The sequence below is a fragment of the Rattus rattus genome, chromosome 1, assembly GCF_011064425.1.
Source record: "Rattus rattus isolate New Zealand chromosome 1, Rrattus_CSIRO_v1, whole genome shotgun sequence".
In the NCBI taxonomy this organism is placed as follows: Eukaryota; Metazoa; Chordata; class Mammalia; order Rodentia; family Muridae; genus Rattus; species Rattus rattus.
Genome location: NC_046154.1, coordinates 90905321 through 90932312, shown reverse-complemented (window position 1 = coordinate 90932312; position 26992 = coordinate 90905321). Strand labels below are relative to the sequence as shown.

The following is a 26992-nucleotide window of genomic DNA, read 5'->3' as shown; positions in this document are numbered from 1 at the left end:
AGAGCTCGGCCACACAATTCCATGAAGAACCAACCTGGCTGTTAAAAAAAAAAAAAAAAAGGACAGGAAAAGAAAAAAAAATGCCTATTATATCCTATTCCTCCAAGTCACCCCTTGTCACTTCTACCACATTCACTTAGAAGTCACTGAGTCCGCTCACTCTACCGTGGAAAGGAAGAACTGACCTCTGCTTTTATAAACCCACGCGTGTATGTGTGTGGGCTCGCGTGTGTAAGAGCAGGTGCCTGAAGAAGCCAGAAGAAGGTGGCCGATCCCCTGGGAGTTGCTTGCTGTTGTGAGCTGCCTGACTCGGCCTCCGTAAGACCAGTACCTGCTTTTAACCACCCAGTCATCGCTCCAATTCTAGTTCCCACTTCTTGACAGGAGGGAGCATCAAAAACCTTGTAGACAAATGTTGAGCCAACCACGGTGGAGGCCCTGGGTCTGATGTCCCCCAAGTAAACTTACTGATCGTGTAGCCCGGATGTTCAACTTTTAGCCTTCACTGAACTTGCCTATTAGTGAGGATTCAACATAGTAACTATTCTATGGCGTTACCATGAGGAAGACAATTGATTAGAAGCATTTGGTGAAGTTCTGAGCATCCCGTGAACATCCGGCCAGCACTGCCTGCTCCCTGTGGCTCTGGCTCTGAGGTGTCTTGTTGTGGTCCCTGGGGTGTTGGATCTGAGCCCCGCAGGATAGATGGCTTTGCTTTGTCAGCCAAGGTTGGATGTTGAGGGTGTTAGATCAGAGATTGTAATTCACCAGCTTCCCAGGAAGTGCTGAGAATCCTCCCGAATGACCCACAGTCACTGACCTCATCGGGAGGCCTGACAGTGAGCTTTTGAGTTTGTGCTGAGCAGGCTGACAGGACTTCTCTGGCAAGAATCGAGTTTTGGAAAGACAAGCAGCTTGGGGCATCACATGAGCATCAGATTTCACAGGAAGCAGAGAGTCACGCAAAGGCAGTGGACCAAAGGAACTTATCTCCATTCAGGAGCCTGGCTCTGTCTGTGTCTCAGCTCTCCCGCTGGGCACCCCCCCACACCCCCCTGCCCCCAAGCCAGAAGGGAGTTGGATGAACCTGAAGGGAATTCAAGATTCTTCCTCTCTTCAATCCAGCAGACACTGGAGTTTTCCAGGGTTAAGGACCAAGAATTGTGCGGCTCCCAGGCTTTGACACCTGCCCATCATTTATCAGAGGACAGAAAGCAGAGGATGCAGTGCTCCTGAGTGATCAGGTGGCTGACAGGCAGGGAGCAAGGAGCTGGCTTGGTTCCTTCCAACCATCCTTTTTTGTATAGACAGTCCTCACAACTGGAGGGTGAATCTGTAAATGCCAGTAGTTGGCTGGGCTCTATGTACACCCAGCCCCTGATATGTACTGACATCATTCTTTCTCTCTCTGTCTCTCTCTGTCTCTGTCTCTCTCTGTCTCTTTGTCTCTCTCTGTCTCTCTTTCTCTCTCTCTCTGTGTGTGTGTGTGTGTGTGTGTGTGTGTGTGTGTGTGTGTGTAATATGCATGTATCTATCTGTTCCTGTGCACTTATGCATTTGAGTGCATGTACATGTGGAGACCAGAAGTCCCTATCAGGCACCTTCCTCCATTGCTTTCCACATTATGTTACTTTGTTGACTCAGGTCTTCCACCAAACCTGAAGCACAGTCTAGGCTGGCCAGCAAGCTACAGGGGTTCACCTGCCTGCCTCCCCAGTACTACAGTTATAGCTACATGGAGCCATGCCCACCTGTTATGCACCCTCTAAATCCTCCCCTCCTGACCTAGAAGCTGACCTAGGGCCTTTTACCTGATGGGTAAAGACTCTACCACTGAGTTAAATCCCCAGCTCTGCTGCCTTCTTCTTCCTCCTCCTCTTCCTCCTTCTCCTCTTCCTCTTCCTCTTCTTCCTCCTCCTCTTCTTCCTCCTCCCCTCCTCCCTCTCCTCCTTCCCTCTTCCTCCTCCTCTTCTTCCCCTCCTCCCCTTTTCTTCCTCTCCTTCCCCTTCCTCCTCCTCCTCTTCCTCCTCTTCCTCCTCTTCATCTTCCTCTTCCTCCTCCTCCCCTCCCTCTTCCCCTCCCTCCTCCTCTTCCCCTCCTCCTCCCTCCTCTTCCTCCTCCTCTTCCTCCTCCTCTTCCCCCTCCTCCTCCTCTTCCTCCCCCTCCTCCCCCCCCTCCTCCTCCTCCTCCTCCTCCTCCTCTTCCTCCTCCTCCTCCTCCTCCTCCTCCTCCTCCTCCTCCTCTTCCCCCTCCTCCTCCTCTTCCTCCTCCTCCTCCTCCTCCTCCTCCTCCTCCTCTTCTTCTTCAGCGTGAGTGCTGGTGATCTAAACTCGGGTCCTCATGCTTGTGTGAGAAGCACTTTACCCACTGACCCTGTCTCCAGTCCTACATGACAGTTCCGAGGTAAGCAGCTGGTTTCCAGGGAACTGTTGAGGATGACTGCTGCTTCATAGGAACCTGGGAGATGTGTTTCTGACATCCTGCAGACTGCCCGGCATGGGCTCTCTTGAGGACATGTGTCTGCTGACTCTGGAGTCCAGCAGTGAGGTGCAGCCAGCATCTTGCTGTTTTCCAAGTCAGTCTCTCAGAGCTATATCCTGAGAGAATTTGGCTTCCTGTGATCCTCCGCTGGGTAACGCCTGCAGGACAGAACTTGGGCTGCTTTGTGCAGTGTACAGTAAGCCTGTTCACCTCAGTCCAAGGCTTAGCAGAATTGGGGTTTGTTGCCCTCTCAAAACTTTTTAAACTTATGCTTCTAGCGTCATCCCTGACCTATGGGGTCCTGTCAGTTCTTGCGTTGGCTCTGGGCCCTGGGTCCCTGGGTCCCTGGTATTCTTACAGCAGACTCTTTGGGCAGCCATCACCAGGATCTTCTGCAGATAGAAAAGATGTCCAACTGCAGTCCCACGGTAACTGTCCTTTCCAGGTTCCCACTCCCCGCTGCATAACCCTGAGGCTCAACACTCCAAGGTGCTTGGCACTCTGAGGCCACACTCTGAGTGTGAGGGAGAAGCAGGACTATTTCATAGGTCAGACATGAAGGTGGGGAGATATATTGCTTGTTTCCCCCCACCTCGGATCAGCTGAAGAATCGGCGTTTATCCTATCTTCTCCTACCCCCAGGGTTCATTTCTTTAGACTAAAACGCCATCTTTCTGGGAGTCCTTCGCCTCCTTCTTTTAAAATCATTTTCATGTATTGTTGTTGTTGCTTTGTATGATGTGTGCATGTGAATCTGGGTATGTGGGTGTCATGGCGTGGGTGTGGCCGTCAAAGGACAACTGGTGGGAGCTGACCTCTCTCGTCTTTGTTGTTGTTGTTGTTGTTGTTGTTGTTGTTGTGTTGTTTTGTTTTGAGACAGGGTTTCTCTGTGTAGCTCTATCTGTCCTGGAACTCACTATATAGACCAGGCTGGCCTTGAACTCAGAAAGATCCACCTGTCTTTGCCTGCTGAACACTGGGATTAAAAGCATACACTAGGATGCTTGTTGTCCTTCTCTTGGCCTCTGGAGTAAAGCTGTGACTCATCGTCCTATAATGGTGGATGGGGGACCCGCTGGGGGACTGGGAGTTCCGGCAGACTGTTGCATTGGAAGGTGTGCTGAGTTGGACAGGGTTTTGGTCTCCAGTCCTGGCTCTGGGGGTACCCTGGATACTCTGGGTCCAAGTCACTGTCTATGCCAGGTACGACTAGCCACCAGTGAGGAGCTTGGGCAACATGGCTTCAGGGTCCCTGAGTGTTGGACATTTCAGAGAGGAAACTGATAGGGAAGACAGTGGGGATGGGTATGGCCCATTCTTGATCTGATCCTCATCTGTGAGCCAAGGGGGCCTGACCAGGAGCCTGGAGCCTGGCTACTTGGCTTTGTCTTGGCCACCACATGGGAAAGGGCCCTCAGGCTGTCTTTGAGTAAACCTCCTTGGCAGACCATGTAGAACTATCAGGACTCTGGGCCAGTCTTTGATGTAGACAGTGGTTCTCAACCTGTGGGTCATGACCCCTTTGAAAAACTTCTATCTCAAAAAATATTTACATTATGATTCATAACAGCAGTAAAATTAGTTATGAAGTGGCATTGAAAATTCTATGGTAATTCTGTGGTCAGGGATCACCACACCATGAGGAACTGGATTAAAGGGTCATAGCATTAAGAAGGTTGAGATAGCTGACCTAGGACATTCTCTACTTCTACTCCAGCTTTGGCCTGGCCCAGTCTAATCTCCCAGGCTGGGAGCCTGCTACCGACAGAAAAGCTGTGTTCAGCTCTGCCCTGTCCTGCACATGTTTGCCCACTGTATGGGGATATGACTCCATTTCTAGGAGGACTGTTTTTGTTGCTGCACAGTGTAGCAATTCCAAGGGCTTTGCAAATTGGAACAGGTTTGGGTCAGATCTGACTTTATACCCGCACTAGTTTATGAAACAAACGAGTAACCTTTCACACTAAACCTACGTGTCACTGGGTTGGTGAGATCTGACCCATGGCTGCTGGTCATGTCTATTTCAAAGCTTCCTCTCCCAGCCCACCATGGCGCCTGACAGTAGCAATTTCAGGGACCTCGAGATAATCATCCTATGGGTTCCCATGCAGCCTTTCATCCCAGGACCTCATCACCACCCAGTATCATCAGATCACAGCCTGGAGTGTAATAACCCCATCATTAGCCCTGCCTCCCAGCCATGGACATTGTGGTCCTGGGAGAGAAGTGGGCAGTTGGATCTGGAACTAGAATGAGCCTCCTGGATTTTGAGGCCTTCACCCTGGTCAGGAGAATAGTAAGAATTCTGATGGGCAGGAGGCTGGAGTTGGAATGGCTTATGAATTCTACCAGTGAGAGGACCAAGGCATTCCAGACTCCTGTGGTTGTAGGCCTCATGAGGAATCTCAGGATACAGGGCTCTCTCCTTTTTCTTTTTCTTTTCTTTTTTTTTTCTTTTTAAAGATTTATTTATTTATTATATATAAGTACACTGTAGCTGTCTTCAGATACACCAGAAGAGGCATCGGATCTCTTTACAGATGGTTGTGAGCCACCATGTGGTTGCTGGGAATTGAACTCAGGACCTCTGGAAGAGCAGTCAGTGCTCTTAACCACTGAGCCATCTCTCCAGCCCCCCCCTCTCTCCTTTTTTCTTCTCTGAAGGCCACCCGCTTACCTTCTAGCCAGAACCAAAGCCCAAGCCTTCAGAACTGACCCAGTTTTAGAGGGCACACACAGAGACAAACCGTTGAGATAGTGACAGGGTGTCTCACTGTGCCTGACGAATGGCTGAGGGACTCTGGGCATCAGGTCTAGAGGAGACAGCCCACAGTTGGCAGGACCAGTCAGGTCAATGAAAGTTACCAGCAGCCCATGTAGATGGAGCATCAGATAGTTATTCAAAAGAGGACATTCTCTCATACTGGGATGTGAACTTTCCTCATTGGAGGTGACAGACCAGGGAGAGAGGATTGTTAGGCAGGGATCATGTGTGGAACAGGTGTAGGTGGCTGGCCCTGCTCTTCTGGCCTCTCAGCTCTTATTCCTTGGTGGAGGGAGTCCTGTGGCTGCCTGAGGTTTCAAGGAGATGGCTGAATTCAAAGAATTTTTGATATGACTGGGAATTGATAGGTGTGGCTATCTATAAGGATGACTTGAGGGGTTTTTGTTTTGTTTTTAGTCTCTCTCTCTCTCTCTCTCTCTCTCACACACACACACACACACACACACACACACACACAAGTGTTGGAGCAAATGTGCCAATACACATGTATAGAGGTTGAAGACAACCTTGGCTTGAAGCATGGACGCTCATTGTGCTGGCTCGATTTATGTTGACTTGACACAAGCTGTAGTTACCTTGAGAGGAGAGAACGTCGATTGAGAAAATGCCATCATGAGATTGGCTTCAGGCAAACTTATAAGGCATTTTCCTAATTGGTAATTGATGGGGATGGGGAAGGGGCCAGCTCATTGTAGGTGGGGCTACCTGTGGGCTGGGGGTCCTGGGTTCTATAAGAAAACAGGCTGAGCAAGCCATGGGGAGCAAGCAAGCCAGTAAGCAGCACCCTTCTGTATGACTAATACCTCCAGATTCTATAAGAAAACAGGCTGAGCAAGCCGTGAGGAGCAAGCAAGCCAGTAAGCAGCACCCTTCTGTATCACTAATGCCTCCAGATTCCTGCCCTGACTTCCATCAATGATGGACTACAATGTGGAAATGTAATTCAAATAAACCCTTTCCTCCTCAAATTGCTTTTGGTCATGGCGTTTTGCCACAGCAATGGTAAGCTTAACTAAGACACTTGTCTTCCAATGTGTACACATAGTGAGTTGGCCCTCAGGCTTCTGGGAAATCTGTCTCCACCTCTTAGCTCCCACAGGAGCAAGGGAATTACTAATACACTACTGCTTTATGTGGGTTCTCAGGGTCTGAACTCAAGTTCTCACACTTGTACATGCGTGCTCTACCCAGTGAGCCATTTTTCCATCTTAACCTGAAGCCTCATTTATTTTTCTTTTATTTAAATCAAAATAAAAGAACCTGGAAACAAAGAAACACTCCACTCAGGTCCCCGCTCTTCACCTGCTCCCAGCCTAGGACAATCATCGTCTCTCCCTTCCCCTCTTAAGTTTCCTCCTTCCCTCCATTCCCTGGGTCATTTCTTGTTGACAGGATCTTGCTATGTAGGCTTGGCTAGCCTGGAACTGCAGATCCTCCTGCCTCTACCTCCTGGGTGTGGTATTTTTAGTTGTGAAAGTGCTATTGCTCATGGATGCATTCATACTGTTAAAACAACAATAGTTGGAATTAATTCCTAACTATTCCATCCACTTACCATTCTCTTCTTTCCTCTAGGCAATTCTGGTTTTTAACTGTGTGTGTGTGTGTGTGTGTGTATGTGTGTGTCTGTGTGTCTGTGTGTGTATGTGTCTGTCTGTGTGTCTGTCTGTGTGTCTGTCTGTGTGTCTGTCTGTGTGTCTGTGTGTCTGTATGTGTGTTTGTGTGTCTCTGTGTGTTTGTGTGTGTGTATGTGTGTGTGTGTGTGTGTGTATGTGTGTGTGTATGTGTGTGTGTGTGTGTGTGTGTGTGTGTGTGTGTCTGTGTGTGTGTTTGTGTGTGTGTGTTTGTGTGTGTGTGTGTGTGTGTGTGTGTGTGTGTGTGTGTGTGTGTGTGTGTGTGTGTGTGTGTGTGTGTGTGTGTGTGTGTGTGTGTGTGTGTGTGTGTGTGTGTGTGTGTGTCTGTGTATCTGTGTGTGTGTCTGTGTGTGTATGTGTATTTGTGTGTGTGTCTTGTGTTTGTGTGTCTGTGTGTGTCTGTTTGTATGTCTGTGTGTTTGTGTGTCTGTTTGTGTCTGTGTGTCTGTGCGTGTGTTTGTGTGTCTGTGTGTGTGTCTGTTTGTATGTCTGTGTGTGTGTGTCTGTGTGTGTGTGTGTTTAACATGTACGCACACACACCAGGTGTCCTTTCAAAAACTCGTTGGGGTCTGGAGTCATGATGACTCGGTGGTTAGGAGCACTGAGCACTTGCTGTTCTTTCAGGACACCTGGGTTCAGTTCCCAGCACCCACGTGGTGTCTCACAACCACCCATAATTGCAGTTCTGGGGGATCAAATGCCTTTTTCTGATCACCAGGCATGCACAAGAAGCACAGACATATATTCAGACAAAACAGGTACACACATAAAATAATCTAAACAAACAAACAAACAAACAAACAACAAACAAACAACTTGTCAAGAATACCCTCACACCGGGCCATATAGAACCAGCCCACACTATCCCCCATTCCTGCTGTGGTTGGTTTTATAGGCAGTGCCTCAGGAATTTCCATGTTTCCTGTTTTTCCGAAGTCCCTGTGCATATGTGGTTAGTTTGTCTCTGATAGGAATCTGGCTGTAGGCTACTCACACATAAATTCCAGGGGATAGTGCCAGGAATGGCGACTAGCCGTCCTTGTGGCAGAGCATGACAGTGTCTTGTATCCTACTTCTTTGCCAATATGGACACTGTCCACTGCTTGTCTGGGCTGCCTCATGCAGGGGTGAGCTCCCCATCACCAGAATGGCATCAGTTGGGCTGGACCACTGCACATGGCATTCCTGATGGGGAGAGGAGGCAGAGCCAGGTGGCTTAGGAGGTCCCTTCCAATCAGAGATTGTGCCCACCTTTGGATGGCGTCACATGAACAGAAGAGCTCCCTATCCCCAACCGTTGTTCAAAAGGGGTTTCTTTTGTCGTTCCCACAGGTCAGCTGAAGCTGTCCATCGGTGCCCAGGATCGGGTTCTGCTGCTACACGGTGAGTATGGCTACGTGCAGTCTCACCAAGAGAGGAGAGGATGGTCCCCTGTGGGCCCGGAGCTGGACAGGCAAGGTGTCACTATGGCAGCTTGTCTTTTCCTATAGCATTCTGCCATTTGCCCACTCACAAAGTGGCTGCTTACTTGGGCCGCTGTCTGTAGGCCCAGTCTCTGTTGTCCTCACTCTGAAACGGCTGGGGTTCTGTCTACCAGACCTTCAGCAGGCAGAAGCTGCTGCTAGACATCTCAAAGTTTCACTTGGGCCAGGCACAGCAGGGGCCAAGGAAAGGCCTTCCTGGCTTCCCTGCTGGGTTTTTTCCCCACTCCTTGTTATTTTGTTTATTCACACAATGATGGGCAGCATAGTGTTACGGTTAAGGTCATAGCTTTTGGAGCCAGGCCACTAGAATCCGAGTCCTGGTTCTGTCGATTTGCTTACCATGTGAACTTGAACAGCGGTTTCCTCCTCACATACTGCTGCTGCTGGTGATAGCCACCGTCTCATGGGTTGTTTCAAGGATTAACTGAGCCATATTGGTAAAGTGCCCAGCACATGGTAGAGGTGTCCAGCAAGACAAAATGGGAAGCATTAAACTGCACAAACTGCACAGTTAGTGGTTGAGCATTGTCGCTGTGCTAAGGGCTGGGGCCACCAAGGAGAAGTACTGCTTGTGTCTAAGTGGGGTTGCCAGGGAGGTCTTGACTTCCTCCCAGCATGAGTATTGCCAAGCTTTTGTTGTGGCCTTCCACATCTGGACTCTTGAGCTTGGCTTGGAAAGCCCCACCTGTCCCTATAGGCTCCCTGGCTCTCACTATTCGAGATAATGTCCATCCCCATTCCGTCCACAACTTGCCGTATTCTTTGGGAATGCGACTAAGGGCATCACTGAGCCTCAGGAAGGAAGGCTGCTTTTGCTCCCTGCCCCCCATCCCCACCCCCGACTCCCTTGGAGTCATCCCTTGTCCTCAACCCTTCTCCAGGGGCTGTCCCTGTTTGGGATCCTCATCATGGCCTGACCCTATTGTGTTACCTTGAGGTTTGATCTCTCCACCATGATGATAGGAGAGGTGTCGGGGTGTGGTCAGGGCTACTTGACTGCCACTGACAATCCACTGACAATCAGGAAGACCCAGGAGGTCACCAGGCCAGGCTCCTGCCCAGGAAAGCCACACCCTAGAGGGGAGGAATACGTTCTCAGAGAACAGTAGCTAGGATACAGGACAGAGAACAACAGGGACCTGGGTCCTTTGCTCCTGGCTGTAAGGGGCCCAATGTGAAGTTCCCAAGGACCAAAAGAGGGGTGTTCCGTTTCTGCCAGGGTCTCTCTCCAGCTGTGCAAACAGTTTTTGCAAAAAGCATCTTGGCCCCTGCCACACCATTTGTCCCGTGTGGTTTGCTTTGGCTTGTCCCCAGCCTCAGCTCTTCATCCTTCCAGCCTGGCTTCCCAGGCCTCATTCCTCAGACTGCTGGGACTCTATGTGAGCCAAGCCCCAGGACCCAACCAAACAAAACACAAAAGAAAACAAGAGACCGGGCTTCTGTAAGACCCATTACTGACTGCTGTGGACATCAGGCAAGAGAGCCATTCTTACCTTTATAGCGAGCACTTACCCCATTCCTGTCTGTCTATCAGTCTTTATTATTGTTGTTGTTATTTTCTGTTTTATTGGTGGTGCCGGGGATCAAATCAGGGCCCTCACATACGCTAGGCAAACACTCTACTAACTAAGCCACGCCCCTGCCCTCCTTCATTCTCATTATATAGCAAACATTTTCGCAGAACTGCTACTTATCGGCCAGGCAGTCTACTGGGCACTTTAGAGACGTTCTTTTATTTTAAAAGTACAAGTATCATGGAAGTGTGTATCTTCACGAGCTCTTGGGGGAAATGGAACACTCAGTCTGATCAAGCCAGAGTTACTGCTCTCGCATACATGGTTAGAGAAGGGTGCAGCCAGCTTCACGTGTGGTCTTCCTGCCTCTGGACTCTGAGCTCGTGAGCATTCCATGACACTGCCCACTGCATCTCGCAGTGCCCCATGCACCTCGGGCTCCCATCCCTGAAGGTTGTCTTGGAAGGTAGTGAGATCACTGGACTGGGAGTCAAGAGACACAGGTTCTAATGGAGCTGCCGTTTCCCTTGCTCTGTGATTCTACACGAATTTCTTGTAGGTTTGAGTCTCCCAGGCGGCCATCTTTGCTTTAGTGATTAATGCTTACACCGAGTCCTCTGTAAGTTCCGCTCCACCTGTAAGGCTTGGGGAGCGGAATGCACTCCATTCTATACCATGGTGAGCGTGCTGCCAGAACGTGGTGGTGGGGGAGAGTGGCAATACACTGTGCAGAGAGGGGTGACAGCCATTAGTTAGAATGTCATCTCAAAGACTGGGGTAAGTAAGGGTCGGAATCCTACTGCCCACAGATACGCCTTCGGTTTGAATAGAAAATAGAAAATGTCTTTCCGTCAGTGAGTACCTGCCCATGCTGAAGTATGTGTATATCTTCCCATTCACCCACCCTAACCTTTCCGTTCTTTTTTAGTTATAGAAGGCAAAGGCCTGATAAGCAAGAAGCCTGGCATCTGTGATCCCTATGTGAAGGTATCTGACGGGATCTGAAGCAGGGCTGGGGTACTGAGGCACACTCTCAAGGTCCAGGGGCACCTGTGGGTTAGGAGCCTGTGGCAGTGACCACCATTCACTGGGTCTCTGGGCATTTATGAGGCCCCCATGCTGGTCTAGACTCTTGCTTTCTGATTGACTTGTTCCCTAAGGCTTCTGTCAAGAGCTAGACTCTTAAGGGTGATCATGGTGACCCACATAGTGACCATGCTGGTGACAGAAACACCAGCTTTCTAGTGGACACAGCGTCCTCAACTCCTTCCCTGCCAAACTCAAGGCAGAACAGTCAAGCTTGGACAGGAGACTGGGAGGGGTTTCTGTGAGGGGTGGATGGGAGGTCTTTCTGGGCTAGACCCTGGCAGTGACTCCAGAGGACCACAGGGGTAAAGACGCAGGAAGCCAAAGACCAGGGACATCCCAGAATGTGGCAGCCAACATGCCAGGTGCAGGCCTGACATTCTCTTCCCTTTACGTCCAGAAGCTCTTCCTGCCAAGAGCTGGATAATGGCTTCATAGGAGCAGGCTGGATGTCTGAGGCCTGGGAGGAAGAGTAGTGTAGTGAAAACATGGCCTTGGGGCCTCTTGGTGTGGGGGCAGGGTAGAGTGCCCAGAAGCTCCTGGGGACTTAGAAGGGAGGAGGCCTTTGGCTTAGGGAAGAGAGGAGGTGATAAAGTTGTACCTTCCCTCTGGCAGATCTATCCATTGCTGCCTTCTGGCTACCACCTCCAGGACTCCCTGCCCTGGTATCCATCCCACTGGCCACAGTCTCCTTGTTTGTGATGGGGACTGAAAGAACCCCGGGGAAAGCTTTTAGCTCGGAGCCTCGGGCTTTGTCTCTGTGATCACCTAATGCTTTTACTTTCTCTACTCAAGATTTCTTTGATCCCTGAAGACAGCCAGCTCTGCTGCCAGACGACGCAGGTCATTCGGGACTGCAGAGACCCAGCTTTCCACGAGCACTTCTTCTTGTAAGAGTCAGGAACGGCTTGGCCCCTGAGAGGAGAGGCAGGGAGGGTTTGTCTGGAAAGATCTCTGTTTGCCAGATCTAGACACAGATCTAAGCAGAAAAACAGCGACTTCTGAAGGATGCCTTTGTTTTCTCTTCCCGGTGTCCTTGCATCCCTGGCCGGGGCCCAGCAGTGGGGCCTGCAGTAATAACGTGTCACTTGGCTGTCTCTCCTAACTACAGTTACTAGCTTAGGGCTGGCAGCACCACTACCAACCCCCCTACGCCCCACCGTAGCCAGTTTCCCACTGCCTCCGGCCAAGTTCTCACCTTCAACAGAAGGAATTTTCCAAGCTGAAGGGCGGTATTACCTGTTCATCCCCCATTTTGTTTAAACTCATTAACCTCCCTGAGCCCCAGCTTCCTCATTTGTAGAATGGAGTTAATAATCATTCCTTCCTAGGGAGCTAGGGACTCTTAAGTGGGACGTGGGGCAGCACCCATCAGAGGGAGAGCTTCTGATGTTATTATATTATTTCTGTCCCTCATCTCTGGATACTCTGGGGCCACTGGGAAGGGCATGGACTCTTTTCCTGTTAGCGAGAATGAATCATAATATTTTGGTTTTTCTCCTCACTTCACAAGGTAATTTTGGACAATGTGGGTGAACAGAAGGAAGAGAATAGAAAATCCTCTGCGCCCTCCTACTCACATAGCTAGGAGTTGCTGCATTTCTTGTCAGGTCTCTCTTTCTGTGGGCCTCTGTGTGTGTTTACAACACAGGACTGTTTTATAACGGTGTGTCCTGGCTTCCTTTTTGTCCCCAACAATGTAGTATGACTGCTACTGTGCACGTGAGGACTCATCTCCCACACGGTGGCACTATATTTAGCAAGTTGTATAGATCCCGGCTCAGCTGTTGTAGTCATGGCCTGCTCCGTGAGCCTAGCCTAGAACTGGGCCCTCCTAATGCTCTGGTGGTCTGCTTTGCTTCCTAGTCCTGTCCCAGAGGAGGGTGATCAGAAGCGACTTCTGGTGACAGTGTGGAACCAGGCCAGTGAGACCAGGTGAGGCGACATGCTGTGCTGGGCTGAGAACCTTCTCTGGTTGGGGGGTAAGCATACTTGAGGGGCTTACTTCATGCCTTCAGGCTAAATGAGTTTCAGAGGCTGCTACCCTGAGTCCCTATCATATGGTGGTGACGATGAAAGGAAAGCCACGACATTGCCAGTGAACATTTGCAAGCTCTTGGTATCAACAAGGCAGGGCTTGATCCAGGGATGGCAACTAGCATACACCAAGACTCTGCTCTTAAGGTGCCCGCTGTCCGGGAAGGGATACTAGGCACTGTCTGGAGATAAAGTACAGTAACAGCACGCACGTAACACAGTGCTATAGGATGATGTGCACGGCTACCACTGGGCGTACTTTTCTTTGAGTCACTACTGTCCTTAGTATCTGGCATACACATGCCTAGTGAATACTAACCTCCCAAACAGAACGGGATGACCGAAAATGAGTAAGTGACTCTTAGGGAAGGTGACTCGGAGAGCTTCGTAGGAAATATGGACTTTTGAACCTGGGCAGAGAGTAAGAATAAGATAAAGAGGCAGGAGCATTCTGGGCCAGGCGTGGCGTAAGTAAGCAGGAAGTAATGAGGAAGCAGGAATGGTTGTGGTGGCCTCAGGCTGCCATGAGAAAGCCTGGTTTAGGTGTGCAGAGGTGTGTGTGTGTGTGTGTGTGTGTGTGTGTGTGTGTGTGTGTGTGTGTAACACACTGATCTTGTAGGCGGTGGGGACAAAGGAAGCAGTCGTGATTGTAAAGAATGAGAAGCAGATATTATAGCAGTGGCAGGGGTGTGGCAGGCAGGCAGCATGAGTGATTGAGAGAGCAGGTGGGAGCATCTGCCAGCCACACCCAAAGGAGCAGGAGCGGCATGGGGCTCATTTCACAGAGGTAATACAAGAGTCTGGGAGGCCTGGTGGCCAGTAGCACTTGTCCAGCACCTAGAGTAGACTGATTGTATTTAAAAGGGTCCTGTGTGGACCAACATCAGCTCCGCTCTCCAGCCTAGACCTGGAAAATGTTTTGGGGGCTGAATGTTTTTTGTGTAGGCACCATGTTGGAGACTGAACCCAGAACCTTGTATGTATCAGGCGAATGTTCCACCATCGAGCTACATCCCAACTCCTGAGCTCTTCCTGGAAACATAAGTCCCACTGGCTAACATGCTTTTTTAGGGGTCCCTTTTAACCTTCAAAATGAAGAGGTTTTGTTTCGATGGAATCTTCTTTTCATCAGGGATTGATGCTAATGGTACTCCTTGCCTCATCCATCCACTCATCCATCCATCCATCCATCCATCCATCCATCCATCCATCCATCCATCCATCCAGCTGCTGCCGCCTGGCAACCAACCTTCTAGGTGCTGAGCACTCATGCAGCTCTCTGGAAGGGCAGTGAGGGGGACCTGAGGGCATGGGTGGAGAAGGGGGCATCACACTGACACCAGGCACTTCACTTGCTGGATGCAGAGCTGAGTCCAGCCAAGAATGCATTACGTCATTTGTGCTAACTTCCTAGAAGTGGTGACTGAGGCTTGGGAAGATGGGACCTTGCTCAGGGTCATCCAAAGAGTGAACAGGAAAGCTAGGGAGAAAAGCCAGGCAGTTGGATCTAAGTTCTATCCTTATCGTTACATTGCCTCCTGGCCCAAAAGGACAGAGCAGAGAAGGTGGAGTTGTGAAATGAGGCAGTGTCTGAGGACTCATCGGTGTTTTGGGAAACTCAGGTGAAATGTAGGCCTTCAACAGAGCTGAGACGGAGTCGGCGCAGGCCCAGCCAGGTAGAGCCATAAGTTCTCTAGAGAGAGGTTTTCCTCCAGTGCAAGCGGTCCTGGGTTCTGGCTGGACGTCAGAATCTCCCAGAGCATCTGTATGGATCACAGGTCCCCTGGAAACCTAGGCATCAGATGGCTAAACCCACATCTCCATGAGCAGGACCTAGAGGTCTACATTTAAACAAGGCCCTGTGGTGAGCTGATGAAGCCAGTTTGCTGTCTGGGATGCTCTTTGGCCATTGGGACATACCTGGAGGAGACCAGCAAGAGAGTGACTGACACATGCTGTAGGTCCAAGGTTCGAGAAAGTCTTTGGTTGGTGAAAGAGAATTGACAGGAATGGCTTGGTCGGGGCGAGGGTCAGATAGACCTGTTGCTGTGGCATCACCAGCAGTCCGTGACGTCACCAGCAGTCTGTGAAGGGAGGGAGAGATGCTGGTAGCCCGAGCGTCTAGGTGAGAGTGGCGTGTGCTGGGGATCTCCAGATTGAATGGATGAGACAGACTGCCCAGTGCACTGAGTGGCAGGCCCTGTATTTGAAGGGTCAATAAACTGCTTCATGAGCCCTAACCAAGGTCCAGTGGAGTGTCAGAGAAGCAGAGGGGCACCCCGCAAGCTCTCGGTGGGGATGAGTGCTGGAGCTGAACCTTCCAAGGGAAGAGGGTAGGTAGAGCTGCCGGGTGGAGGAACCAGAGATGCAGGTCACATTTGTGGAAGAGAAAGGGAGGCCAGGGTAAATGAGTCAGCCTCCAGCGAGGCCGCCTGATCAGGGCGCTGTCACCACCAGTTGCCTATTTTGGGAAAGTGAGATTCTTGATTAAATAAAACACAGCCAGACTCATGGTCAGAGTCCCAGCCCTACGCTCGGGAGGGCCGGGGCAGGCTCAGGCAGGCCTGCCTCTAGAGCAGATGGCTCCAGCAAGGCTGTTAGCACCATGCTGGGTGTTTTCAGCCTCCTGTGCTTTATCAATGTTCTGAAAGAGGAGGCCCCTGGCCCCCGGGGCAGACAGACAGCAACTGCAGAAAACTAGGGCTCTGCTGAGCGCTCACAAATCAAATTGTGTTTTTCTGAAGGACAGACATTCAACTCCTCAACAGGAAAGGCCGTTCCTGAAGGTGGGAGACAAACATTGACCGAACTGTTTTCCTGAGCCAAGCATTTTCTGTACATTATCTCATTTAATGCGGGGTCTCGAGGGGCAAGGATTACGATTCCTTCCCCTCAAACGCCATAATGCCTTGAGGTTATGTAACAGCTGGTACTTAACAAGCATTTATTTCATGTGAACATTAAGCCCATGGCATGCCTTATCTAATTTAATCCTCACTTGGCTCTTTTATGGCGGAGAAAACAGGCACAGAAAGGTTATGTAACCCGTCCAAAGTAACACAGCTGGAATGTAGGGGAAAAAAAAAATCAGCTGCAAATCCAGGCAGTCAGATGAGTTTGTAGTCACATCCCAGTACACTGACCTACCTCTCGTACGTGACAAATGACTCCCAAACCATTCCCCTTCCCTGTCAGTGGCTTGCTCCTCCAACCTTGAGGTATTTCTTCAATACATGTAGCATAGCTTTAGACACCAGCCAGTCGGATAGGCAGTGGGCACGTAGGCAGGAAGAGGGAGAGGAGAGGTCCTCCCGGTGGCTGCAGGCCCGAGTTTCAATCCCCGGCACCCATGGAAAAGCCAAACATGGCTGCACACAAGCCTATAACCCCTCGTACTGTGGGGGTCAGACACTGTGATTGGCTCTTCTAGCTGCCTGCCTAGCTGTAGCTTCGGTGAGAGACCGCGTCCTGAGGGAATACATTGGAGAGTGGGGTGCCCCAGTGTTATACGCCTGTGCACCCCTCCACCCATCCTAGACACATAGAATCCCGGAAGCAGAGCTGTGGGTTTCAGCTGTGTCAGCATCTTGGCAGGAGCTGAGGAGAGCCGGTGAGCCCCTGAAGGGGAACCACTCCCTTTCCCAGCTCCGTGCCTCAGTTTCCTTATCTGTAAAATCCGGCTATCTTCAGGGCTTTTTTTTTTTTAAATTCCGATTTCAAACATCTGTGAATATTAAACAATTACAGCCACTTTTATAAAGGTGCTCAATAAACAACAACAACAAAACAAACAAACAAAACCCCAAACCCAAAACTATAGACCTTTCCAAAGCTAATCGAAGAAGATAGAAGTCAGATGTGAACCCCCAGAAGTGCACAGCCCTAGTCTACCCTTTATCAATATGTAGTTTTCTTTCTCTCAGCCTCACCCACTTCCCCTCCTCCAGTGTGTCACTTTCCTGTGTCACCAGTATTGTGTGTGTGTGTCATATATATATGACAACTTCTAAAGAAACAGAACCATGAAGACATAATCATACTCAGAGTAATAGTGAGCTGTCTAATTCCTCAGTGCTTTGAACATGGAGCTAAGCAGTTTGGAGGTCCTGGCGGATGATAAGCAGAAGCTGAACTGAAGCTTTCAATAACATTTACAGCACTTCCTGAACTTGTAGCCAGAGAGCAGCTTTGGAGAGAGATGTAACTGTTCCTCTGGAAGACAGACATTTGACTCATCGATGTGAAAGACCATTGTGGAAGGAAATGAATAGATTTAAGGAAAGCATATATATTATACATAATATATGCTTTATGTATAAGTATATGTAAAGCATGCATATCTATCTATCTATACATATATAATTAGCAAATACAATCTTATATGATAATAGTCGCTGCTTGTGTGGAAGGTCTCTTTTGTCCTGTGTCAGGTAGCACCCTCAGTACTCTAGGAGCAGCCACTCCTTTAACTTTGTCAAGGAAGGTGTGGCTTAATATCAGAAAGCTTACGCCCAGCAGTGGGTCTCGCACACAGCATGAAGAAAAAAGTGAAGAGAAAAACAGGTACTCAATTTAAGGCATCACGCTAGAAATAAAGCTCAAGTCGTAAAACCCTGCGGAACAAAATAGTTTGAGGCGCTCGAATGAGCGGATTAATGTGCTTTCCCCCGAGATGTAGGAAGTCTCGGCTTGCGGAAAGCTGAGCGGTCCTACCATGTGCTCCGTGAAGTTGCCTCTGAGCCTTGCCTTACTGTTCCCTCTCTCTGAGATGTGCTTCCTCTTCCCCTTTCTGGCTCTGCTCATGAGACACCCCACAATCCCCCATGCCCCGACTCCCTCTTGTGCCTCCACAATGTGTTGCCCTCACTGTGCATCTGTCAGTCTCACCCCGTCTTGTGCCAGGCCCTGCATCGCTGTCTTGACTGCTATTTAAATCCCTGACTATTTGTCATGTTTCCTTAACACTGGGGCTCCTTGCCCGGCGCCTGCCAACCACGGGCATGATGGATTCCCCCACTTGTCAAGTCTTTGCTGAGTGCAGAAGCCTGGAGCTGAAGCCTTGGCAGTGAGCAGGAGCCAAGGCATGGTTCCAGAGCCTCTTCACAGAGGGGGACTGCCATCCACTCCTGCGCGGGCCCAAGTTGGTAAGCTGGCTGGTTGGTACCTTGCCGTATGCTCGGGCTGCTTATATAAGCAGTTCTTCCTCCAAAGGGTTTTCAAAGCAGCCTTTAGAAGTAGCTAATTGAAGAACACTCAGAGAGAGGGTCCCTGCTTGTGGATGTTAATTGTGACAGTTTACTCTGCCTGAACGATCATGAAATCACTGGAGGCCCCTTAGCAGGATGCAAAGCTCAAGGGAGGCTATTAACCATTTAGCATTCTCCAAGCACCAGGGAATAAAAATTCCACTTACAGCAGAGCAGGGGGAGGCAATATTTATTACAACGAAAGCCCAAGCCTGGAGACCGACAGTGGCAGCCAGCGCGAGTGCAGAGTGTACTTCACCTCACAACCAGCCAAGACGCTCCCAAATGTGCTGACGAGAAAAACAAACTTGCTAGGAGCGCGTTGGTAGAGTCTCTACAGCTGTCCCTGAGTGGCAGCTGTCTGGGTCTGCTGCGGTGGCAGTCTAGCCTGCTAGTACCACCCCGGCCCCTTTCCAAGAGGGAAGAGTGTTCAGAACGGTGGGGTAGGAAGGGGTATTAGGGCTACTGCACCACCCTCCTTGAGCGAGTCCTTAATGAGGCCTCGCATGATGGGGACAATCATGAGCCACAGCTAGAGAAGCAGCCGATGAGGCCATGGAGAGAGACAGCTGGGGCCGAGGTTCAGAACATGGCTTGGCAGGCAGGTGGCCAGTGTTGGGGACCAGTCTGCAGTGTTCTGTGTCCCTACTTGGCTTGGGTGCCTGGGAGAAGCTAGTTTTGTTGTGGTTACAACTCTCAGGTGGCAAGCTGTCGCCCTTTCCGGAGAATCCAAACAATATGTATTTACGGAGGCTTCTGGGCCTGGACTTGACCGTGGGTGGGTACGTGTAGAATCCATGGAGAACGTCCTCTGGGCTCCCATGCCTGGACACTGCCTTGAGCCAACTGGGTTTGGATCTAGGCATGAACTCTACAGCTTAAAACTCTCAAGGCGGGTTTTGTAGGCAGCCCTTGGATGCTGCTGAGAGTTGCCTCCTGGGTCTGACCCCTGAAGACCAGCTTCCTGGGAGGTGCATCTGCAGGGAGTTTTACTAACTCCCTGTGCCAACCGGAGAAGGCTAGGTCCTCTCTGTGGTTCCTTCGGAGAGTGAGAGCTAAGCTGACAGTGTTGTGCTCCAGTTGAAATACGTGTGGTGTTCCTAGATAGTAATAAATCCAGCCTACAAGGGAATCTGGGTTGGGAGCTGAAAAAAGAGAGGAAGGAAAGAAAAAACAGAACCAAGATTCACCAAAGGCTCAAGTGTCAAGGTCAAGTAGAATGTGGTACAATAAAGGCCTTTAAAAATCCGTTTATATAGTACCCTCCCACTGCAAAAGCAGTGGCTGTTCCCCTATGAAGATTTGAAAACAAAGATTGCTAACAATGCCACCCTACCGGACACAGCCGTTGTTTGTCTTTTGTGGCTCTGTTTCTCATGAAATTGAAGCTTTGCACACACCCTTTTCTCTGACAATAGCAAGCTTCGGCATTTCATTAACATTAATGGACGCCATCACTATTAAAAGCTATTAATCAGTTTGTGATGGTTGGACATGCTCTAGGCAGTTTGAATTCCTACTACCCAAGAGGCCCAGTCTGGCAAGGTATGAGGCCTGACCTTGGTTCTTGCCTGCCTGCCCCGTTGACGGTTGGGTCAGGTGGTCATTGTGACTTTTGTATGTCGGGTATGTTTGGAACTTGGGCTCCAGCCATCTGAGAACAGCCGAGGCCCTGCTTGGATGTGAGGCAAGGCTATGTGAATAGAGGTCCCATAACTTTCCTCTTACTGCATGTCCCCAGCCGAGGTGGTGATTGGGAATCTCTGATGGGGACAACCCTCTCCACCTAGCCAGCACTAGAAGGGCTAAAACCCTCCAGGTAGCCTGAGCTCCTGTGTCATCAGAGAGTGCGGCGTCTGCCCAGACCTAGGACGCTCAGGTTTCCTCAGACCTGACTAATAAATACTCACTATTCTGTGACTTCGGGAAGGGGACCAACCAAGCTTGGTACTTTCCTCTAGAGACTGGGTAGAACCCCCCTTCCCACTTGACAAAGTGGGCAGAATGAAGGAACAGAAGTGCCCTGAGGAAACCACAGGTAGACTGTGGAACTTAGCCATGTTTGACTTCCTTGAACAGACAGCGGGAAACTCACTCTCTGCTCTTCTCCTAGGCAGCATGCGCTCATTGGCTGCATGAGCTTTGGGGTGAGGTCTCTCTTGACTCCGGACAAGGTGAGCTGCTGGGAAGCTTCTGGAGCAACAGTCCACCCAGGCCCTGGCTGGCACAGTCATATTGACCCTGGAAGTGTTTGGGCTGAGCTTCTTTCTGTGACATTGTGTCCCACTGAGGCAGATGTTGGTAGTCTAAATTATAGGCTGCTGCTGTCACTGGCCTGGCTAAAGGTTTGGGTTCCCTTCCAGAGGGGAGTTTGGCAGTCCCTAGGCTCCCTAGGAGGTACTGAGTCTGGCAGACGCCATGATGCCACGATGGGTGCTCTTGATCTGTATTCTGGGCTCAGGAAGTGCCTGGATGGGGGTGGAACACACTGAGGCTGGTGTCTTCTCAGGCTGGGTGAGGACACTCAGGAGGTGTCACCCAGGAGCCACCAGGAGGCTCAGGAGTCCCCTCCTTTGGATTGCTGTCACTTACCTGGCCTTTCATGGCACTGTAGTCCCAACCTAGAAGTTCTGAGTAGAGAGGGGTAACATTGCTTTTGCACATCTTGAAAATGTCCTTGTGGCCTGTTTTGAGACCCTGCCACTCAGCTTTGTGTCCTGGAATGAAGTCAAGAGATGGCTGATGTGGAGTTCTCTTGATAACCTTGGTTTCCACACCCTCAGAAAGGTGCTGCTCATGGAGACTGCATGTATCTGCTTCTGTGGCATCTCCACTGTTCTCCACTCTTTCCTTTTTGTTCTGTAAGCAAGTATTTAGTGAGCACCTACTGTTTACCAGGCTCGATATTAGTTATGTCGAAGAATCTGGCTGGAGGCAGGAGTCAGGGGGGAAGGGGCAAGAGGCAGGGGTAGGAGGAGGGCAAGTCTATAACTGTCCAGGGCTAAGAGGCTGAGAGGGATGATCACTTCTGTCCAGAGAATCAGGGAAGGCTTCCTGAAGGTGGCAACCATGGGGCTGAACCATCTGCTTTGGAGGAATGATGACCAGCTGCAGGATTTTTGGTTCTTTGATTGTGTTTGTTTCTGAAGGGTTAGTGGTACCGTAACCTGTGCTCTCTGCCTCTTTGGACTGATCATATCCTTCCCTCCCTCATGACAGGAGATCAGTGGCTGGTACTATCTGCTAGGGGAGGACCTGGGTCGGACCAAGCATCTCAAGGTGGCTAGGCGGCGGCTCCAGCCACTGAGAGGTATGTACAAGCCCCTTGAAGCTCCCTGACCCTCACTGAGTGAGGCATTAGCCTCTGCCTCCCTGGCATTTCTTGCCAGTGCCTATAAGATCGCAGGCTACTCCTGACCAGGATGTCACTACCATATGATAGATGTTGAAAGTTTGTGCCATCTGGCGTCACACAGATCAGTCCCCTGTCTCACTCACAGAAGCTTCAGGACTTTCCAAGAGTCTCCTCTCCAGGCTTTATGTCTCAGAAGCACTCCCCACCTCCATCCCTCCCTCCCCTCCTTGACACCTTGCTGACACTTGGAACCCCACCGCTATAAGCTTGCTTCTAGGGCCCTCCATGAGCCTAAGACTCAGGGTTTGGATATCATGTCCCCTCCGTCCTGTCCTTACCCTCAGAGCCCTGTCTCCCTGAGCCTCTGCCTGCTCTGAGCCTTAGCATCTTTCTGTCCTGGAAGCCAGGGATTGTCCTGACAATCTTTGCCCTGACAGTCTCACCCACGGCCCTCATGCGGGTAGGAGCTTTCTGACTCAGCGCTATCCCCTTCCAGATGTGCTGTTGAGAATGCCAGGAGATGGGGACCCTGAGAATGGGGAGAAGCTTCAGGTAGGTGGGGACACTCCTGGCTGGGGCTTGTGGAATCTGAGCATGGCTCGAGGGTCTCTGGTCAGTCCCCTCTTTGTCAGCGTCTTGGTTCCAGAAATGACTGTGAAAGAGGGCAGCTTGGGCTTTGGAACACAGCAAGCCATGCATTGTGAAGGACGGTTCTTAACTTTCCTAAGATGTGGCATTGGAAATCACCCTGTACACAGGTCTTGGTCTTTCATGAGCTTTGCAGGAGTGGGAGAGAGCCAGGAAATGTAGGTGACTGGGTCTTTCTGATTTTTCTCTTTTCTTTCTTTCTTTCTTCCTTCCTTCCTTCCTTCCTTCCTTCCTTCCTTCCTTTCTTTCTTCTCTCTCTTTCTTTCTTTCTTTCTTTCTCTCTCCCTCTCTCTGTCTTTCTCTCTCTCTTTCTTTCTTTCTTCCTTCCTTCCTTCCTCTTTCTTTTCTTTCCTTTCTTTTGACTTTAGAAATAGATTCCCTCAGTCCCCAGAACCTCTGTGTGTCTTCGAACCATGGCCAAGTCATCTTCACAGGTTAAGCCCGCTGGTGCTGGGAAAGCAGCCACACGTAACTCTGAACCCGAAAGCGATGGATGGCTTCCTACCAGCTGTTAGTCCAGAGAGGAACACCATATAGGGATTTGGGTGAATTGTCCAAAGTTCATTCGATCTCTTTGGAGGACCTGTCACAGATGACTCATGGTTTTCTTTAATAGGAGAAGGAAAATCAAACTCTCCACGATCAATTGGCCCCTGGGGTGATATTGTGATCTAACTTTCATCACCTCCTGTGAGGTGGCTGTCACCACCCCATCTAACAGATAAGGGACTTATTGATCCCAGGCTGTTATGTCACTGTGGCCACACAACCGGTGAGAGGTTGGCAGAGTCTCTTTATCTCCTCTGTGCACCGTGCCACACTGTCTCTAGGGTGTGTCCTCACCAAGAAGACACGTGATGTTGGTGTTGGCATACTCCTTGACCTCTTGTGTTGAAATTAGCCCCCCTGGGTGCTATTGTACACCCATTCGTCCATCTCTTTTACACTGTGGGGTAGTTAGACCTCTGAGCACCCAGCCTGGTGCTGGGTCCTGGGACAGAGCCTTGGCTCACTCCTTTGTGGAACATACAGTTCAGAATATCACTCCCACCACAGTAGCTGCTTGCTTGCCTGCAGTACTGAGGGCAGAGCCACAACTTCTATTTCATGTTAGGTAATGTCAGTGTGTCCTGTACAAACAACCAGCCCCCACTGTAGTGCTAGGGTAATCTGCCAGATGTGTTTTCTATGGTTTCACTAGGAGTTTAGAAGCCTCCTCTAGCTTCAGGGATCGTTCCAAAGATCTCCCCATTCTCTGTGGGGAGGGAGTGACCACAGAGTCACCCTAGGAATATGTGGGAATGACTTGGATATCTGTGTTGCAGGTCTCTAGGTGGCCTGGGAAAGACCTGCTTTGTGCTAGATCCTGTCTACCGTTCCATGTCCCCAAGGATACTGTTCTGAACTGAATTGGATTTTGTGCATCTGATGATGTCCACAGTGCTCAGCACTGACAGTGACTGGCAGAAGTGTGGGGAAATGAGAGGTCACTTATTCAGATCCTCCATTCGAAAGACCTAGAGGTAGCTTAGCACGGTGGCAGTATTTTAGCCAATGAGGTTTATCCGAGGCACAATTATGGCTAATCAAAAGACCTAGAGGTGTAGGTCACCTGCCCAGGGTCACTCAGCAATCAAGTCAAGGGACAGCCTCTGCTCTGGGTACATGAGTGAGCAGGTGGGCTTTTCAGGGGACTCCTAGGAGGGCCGGGGGGGGGGGCTGAATTCATGCTGTGCTACTTAGAAGACCTGATCCTGGGACTGCAAGGTACTGAGTGCAGGGCCTGGGTTCTAACCTGGCGTTTGACTGAAACCTCTCTAGGCTTCCACTTCTTTGTTGTTACGATGTGGAGGCAGGTGCCCCCATGGCTGGAAACCCATTTGCACATTTGACCGTATGGTCTGCGTGCCATCAGTTCCTTCACATAGCCCATTTTTGTGAATCCAGAAGCTGGCTTTTAAGTAGCTCCCGAGTGCCCACCAGTCTCCAGGTGTTTTGTATTCCCTGACTTAAGATGGGTTGTTTATGGGTATAGTGTTCACAGCAGCCCAGATTGTCCCCACTGGGTTAGCCTACTGGATTTGCTCCTAGGGACCCTGGGACTTGCAAGGAGGCATGCTGTTGTTACAGAACAGGGTGTGTTTTCTGCACTGAGTTTCCCTCCAGCAGGCAGTAAGGGCTGTTTGTGAGAACACTGCTTTCACAGAGTGGCCCAGGGCAGAGAACGCAGCCAGAACAAAGGCGCCCTCTCCCAGCCAGGCCCGAGGAATACTAACTAGTTGACAGGAATTTTAATATAAAACTCTCCCTCTTCCTTGTCATTCTGAGGTTTCAGGAAGCCTTCGGGCTTATCTGCAGAGGCACACAGCACAGACAGGGCTTGGGGAGGTGAGGGGTGATTTCCTGCTATTCTTTTGAGGGGCGGGCTTCCCAGGGCGGTCATGCCAGGCTGACGGGGCAGTGTGGGCTCCCGCTACTGGGGGAGAGCTGGGCTTTCATGGGGAGGCAGCTGAGGCAGGATCTGCAGCCATGAACCGCTTCAATGGGCTCTGCAAAGTGTGCTCAGAACGCCGCTACAGGCAGGTGGGTGCTCGATTCCCTGGGGTGCTGTGTGGTGTGGGGTGGGGGCTCATCCATACAGAATCTCTCTCCACAAGGCCCTCTGTGCCTCCTCCTGTTCCCTGCAGGCACATTAGAGACAGGGGCTGGCCCCATGACCCAGCCTGCTACCTACTGCCCTAGGTAACAGGCAGCTGAGGCCAGTTCTGAGTGTTGTCCTACCCACTGCCTGGGATCCTCAATGAAATAATTTAGCTGTTGTTGTTGTTGTTTGTTTGTTTTTTGCTTTTGCTTTTATCATCTAGGAAGAGAGAGAGAGAGAGAGAGAGAGAGAGAGAGAGAGAGAGAGAGAGAGAGAGCGAGCCATCTGAGATTGCTAGTGGTGGGTTTGGGCTGGGGAGCTAAGTGACTCCTGAAAGCTGCAGTATTGCTGACTTCACTGCTCTGGTGGGCAGCAGTGCCCATGTATGTCCCTTGTGTGTATTGGTGTACGCTTCTATGTGAGATGTGATGTATGTGCACGCGTGTCCTTTCCTCCTGGCTGCCGCGATGCCTTGACATACGTGACTGCATGGCTGTGGGTCCGGAGGCCAGCTTCATGCCGGCGTCTGTCTCTTAGTTCCTGGGCTGGGAGGCAGGGAAGAGTCAGGAGTGGTGGTCATGTTCACCCTGAAGACTCTTCTAGAACTAGGCATTTCTTTCTTATGAAATAGGAATGGGGGTCGGGGTAGGGATAAAGGTAAAATATATCCAGATTTGCATAGCGTCCAAGCAGGAGGGACCATACAAATTACCCTGACTGCAAAGATACAGGGAAGGCCCTCATTAGAATCTGGAGCCTAACTCGTTAGTGTGTAAGTCACAGGGAGAACGCCCCCCCCCCCACACACTTACCTCCACCATTCGGGACCCAGCTTTTCCTTCTAACATTTCCCTGCTCTCAGGTCCTGCCCTGCTGGCCTCAACCTATATTATATTCCTTACTTTCCTGAAGTTGGACAGAGCAATCCCTGTGGCAAGAGCATTTAGGTGTTAATAAGGCAGGGTGAACACTAGATCGAAGGTAATGAAATCTCAGGTGTCCTTGGGCCAAGGGGCTGAGCACAGGGATGTGCTGGTGGCCAGAGGGGACCTGGTGCATGCACGGTCTGGATTCAGGGTAAAATGGCTCCTGCATTAACACTGGGGCAGAATCTAGCACACTAAGCTTTCTGTGGGACCGGGGCTCTAGTTTATCGTGGTCCCCTTTAACTGACTCTCTTGAGCAATTTACAGTCCCTTGTCCTTAAAACAGGAGTAGTCAAATAGAGGCAAGCCTACAGGAGTGAAAGGTGATCCTGTAAAGTGCTTGGCTTGTGTCTGCTGCTCACCTCCAGGGAGTGGACAATAAATGCTGGCAGTTAGGGACAGGGGCCCGCGTGTGATAGAGCATCAGACACTCTGCAGGTGCTAGCATGGCTGAGACACAGAGTGGTGGCGGTGTTTATCCTTGACAGCAAGAGAACCACCCTGGGGAGGAAACCTGTCAGGGGCTGCTGAGGTCCTGGAGTTAGGAGAGGACTGTCTCCCCCTTTTTTTTTTTAAATATTTAAATATTTATTTATTTATTATTATCTATAAGTACACTGTAGCTGTCTTCAGACACACCAGAAGAGGGCATCAGATCTCATTACAGATGGTTGATTGTGAGCCACCACGTGGTTGCTCAGATTTGAACTCAGAACCTCTGGGAAAGCAGTCAGTGCTCTTAACCACTGAGCCATCTCTCCAGCCCTGGACTGTCTCCCTTCTTGAGCCCATGGTCAGAGAGGAGCACTGGGGAAACATTCCCTCACTTTGGGCCTTGATGACCTTCTCTGTAAGATGGTCTTGCTGAAGCTGTATTAATTTGGGGGTATAGGACAGACTCTTGTCTTGGTGGACAGACTCTTTGGACACGACTCTGCGTGCTCAGAAGTCTCTTCTGCTAGGCCATGCCTTTGGTTTTTTCTAACCTCTTTCCCGCCATTCCTTTGCTAGCCAATGGGGTGGAATTGTTCTCTGAGTTGGCACTAAGGGAGGTGAAGAGAGGCTACTGGCCCTGCCTGACAGAACACCAGAGTGTGGAAACACCTTTGTCTTCAAACCAGGGAGCTGGGGCTTACCCTCCAGACAGGAGGGGCC

At 50.4% G+C, this 26992-nt stretch overlaps 1 protein-coding gene across 4 annotated transcripts in view; it reads left to right on the top strand.

Moving 5' to 3' along the window:
- The window catches only part of Rgs3 (regulator of G protein signaling 3), a 122801-nt gene that overhangs the window by 14659 nt on the left and 81150 nt on the right, over nt 1-26992 (top strand). For 2 of the 4 annotated variants that reach the window (XM_032903143.1, XM_032903161.1), the window contains exons 2-8: nt 8233-8283; nt 10827-10885; nt 11780-11874; nt 12851-12919; nt 20381-20441; nt 21487-21577; nt 22119-22174. In XM_032903143.1, coding sequence (XP_032759034.1) covers nt 8233-8283; nt 10827-10885; nt 11780-11874; nt 12851-12919; nt 20381-20441; nt 21487-21577; nt 22119-22174 — 482 coding nt within the window. Of the gene's footprint in view, nt 1-8232; nt 8284-10826; nt 10886-11779; nt 11875-12850; nt 12920-20380; nt 20442-21486; nt 21578-22118; nt 22175-24642; nt 24854-26992 lie in introns of those variants that run through there. The other 2 variants (XM_032903188.1, XM_032903152.1) reach the window with 2 other exon arrangements.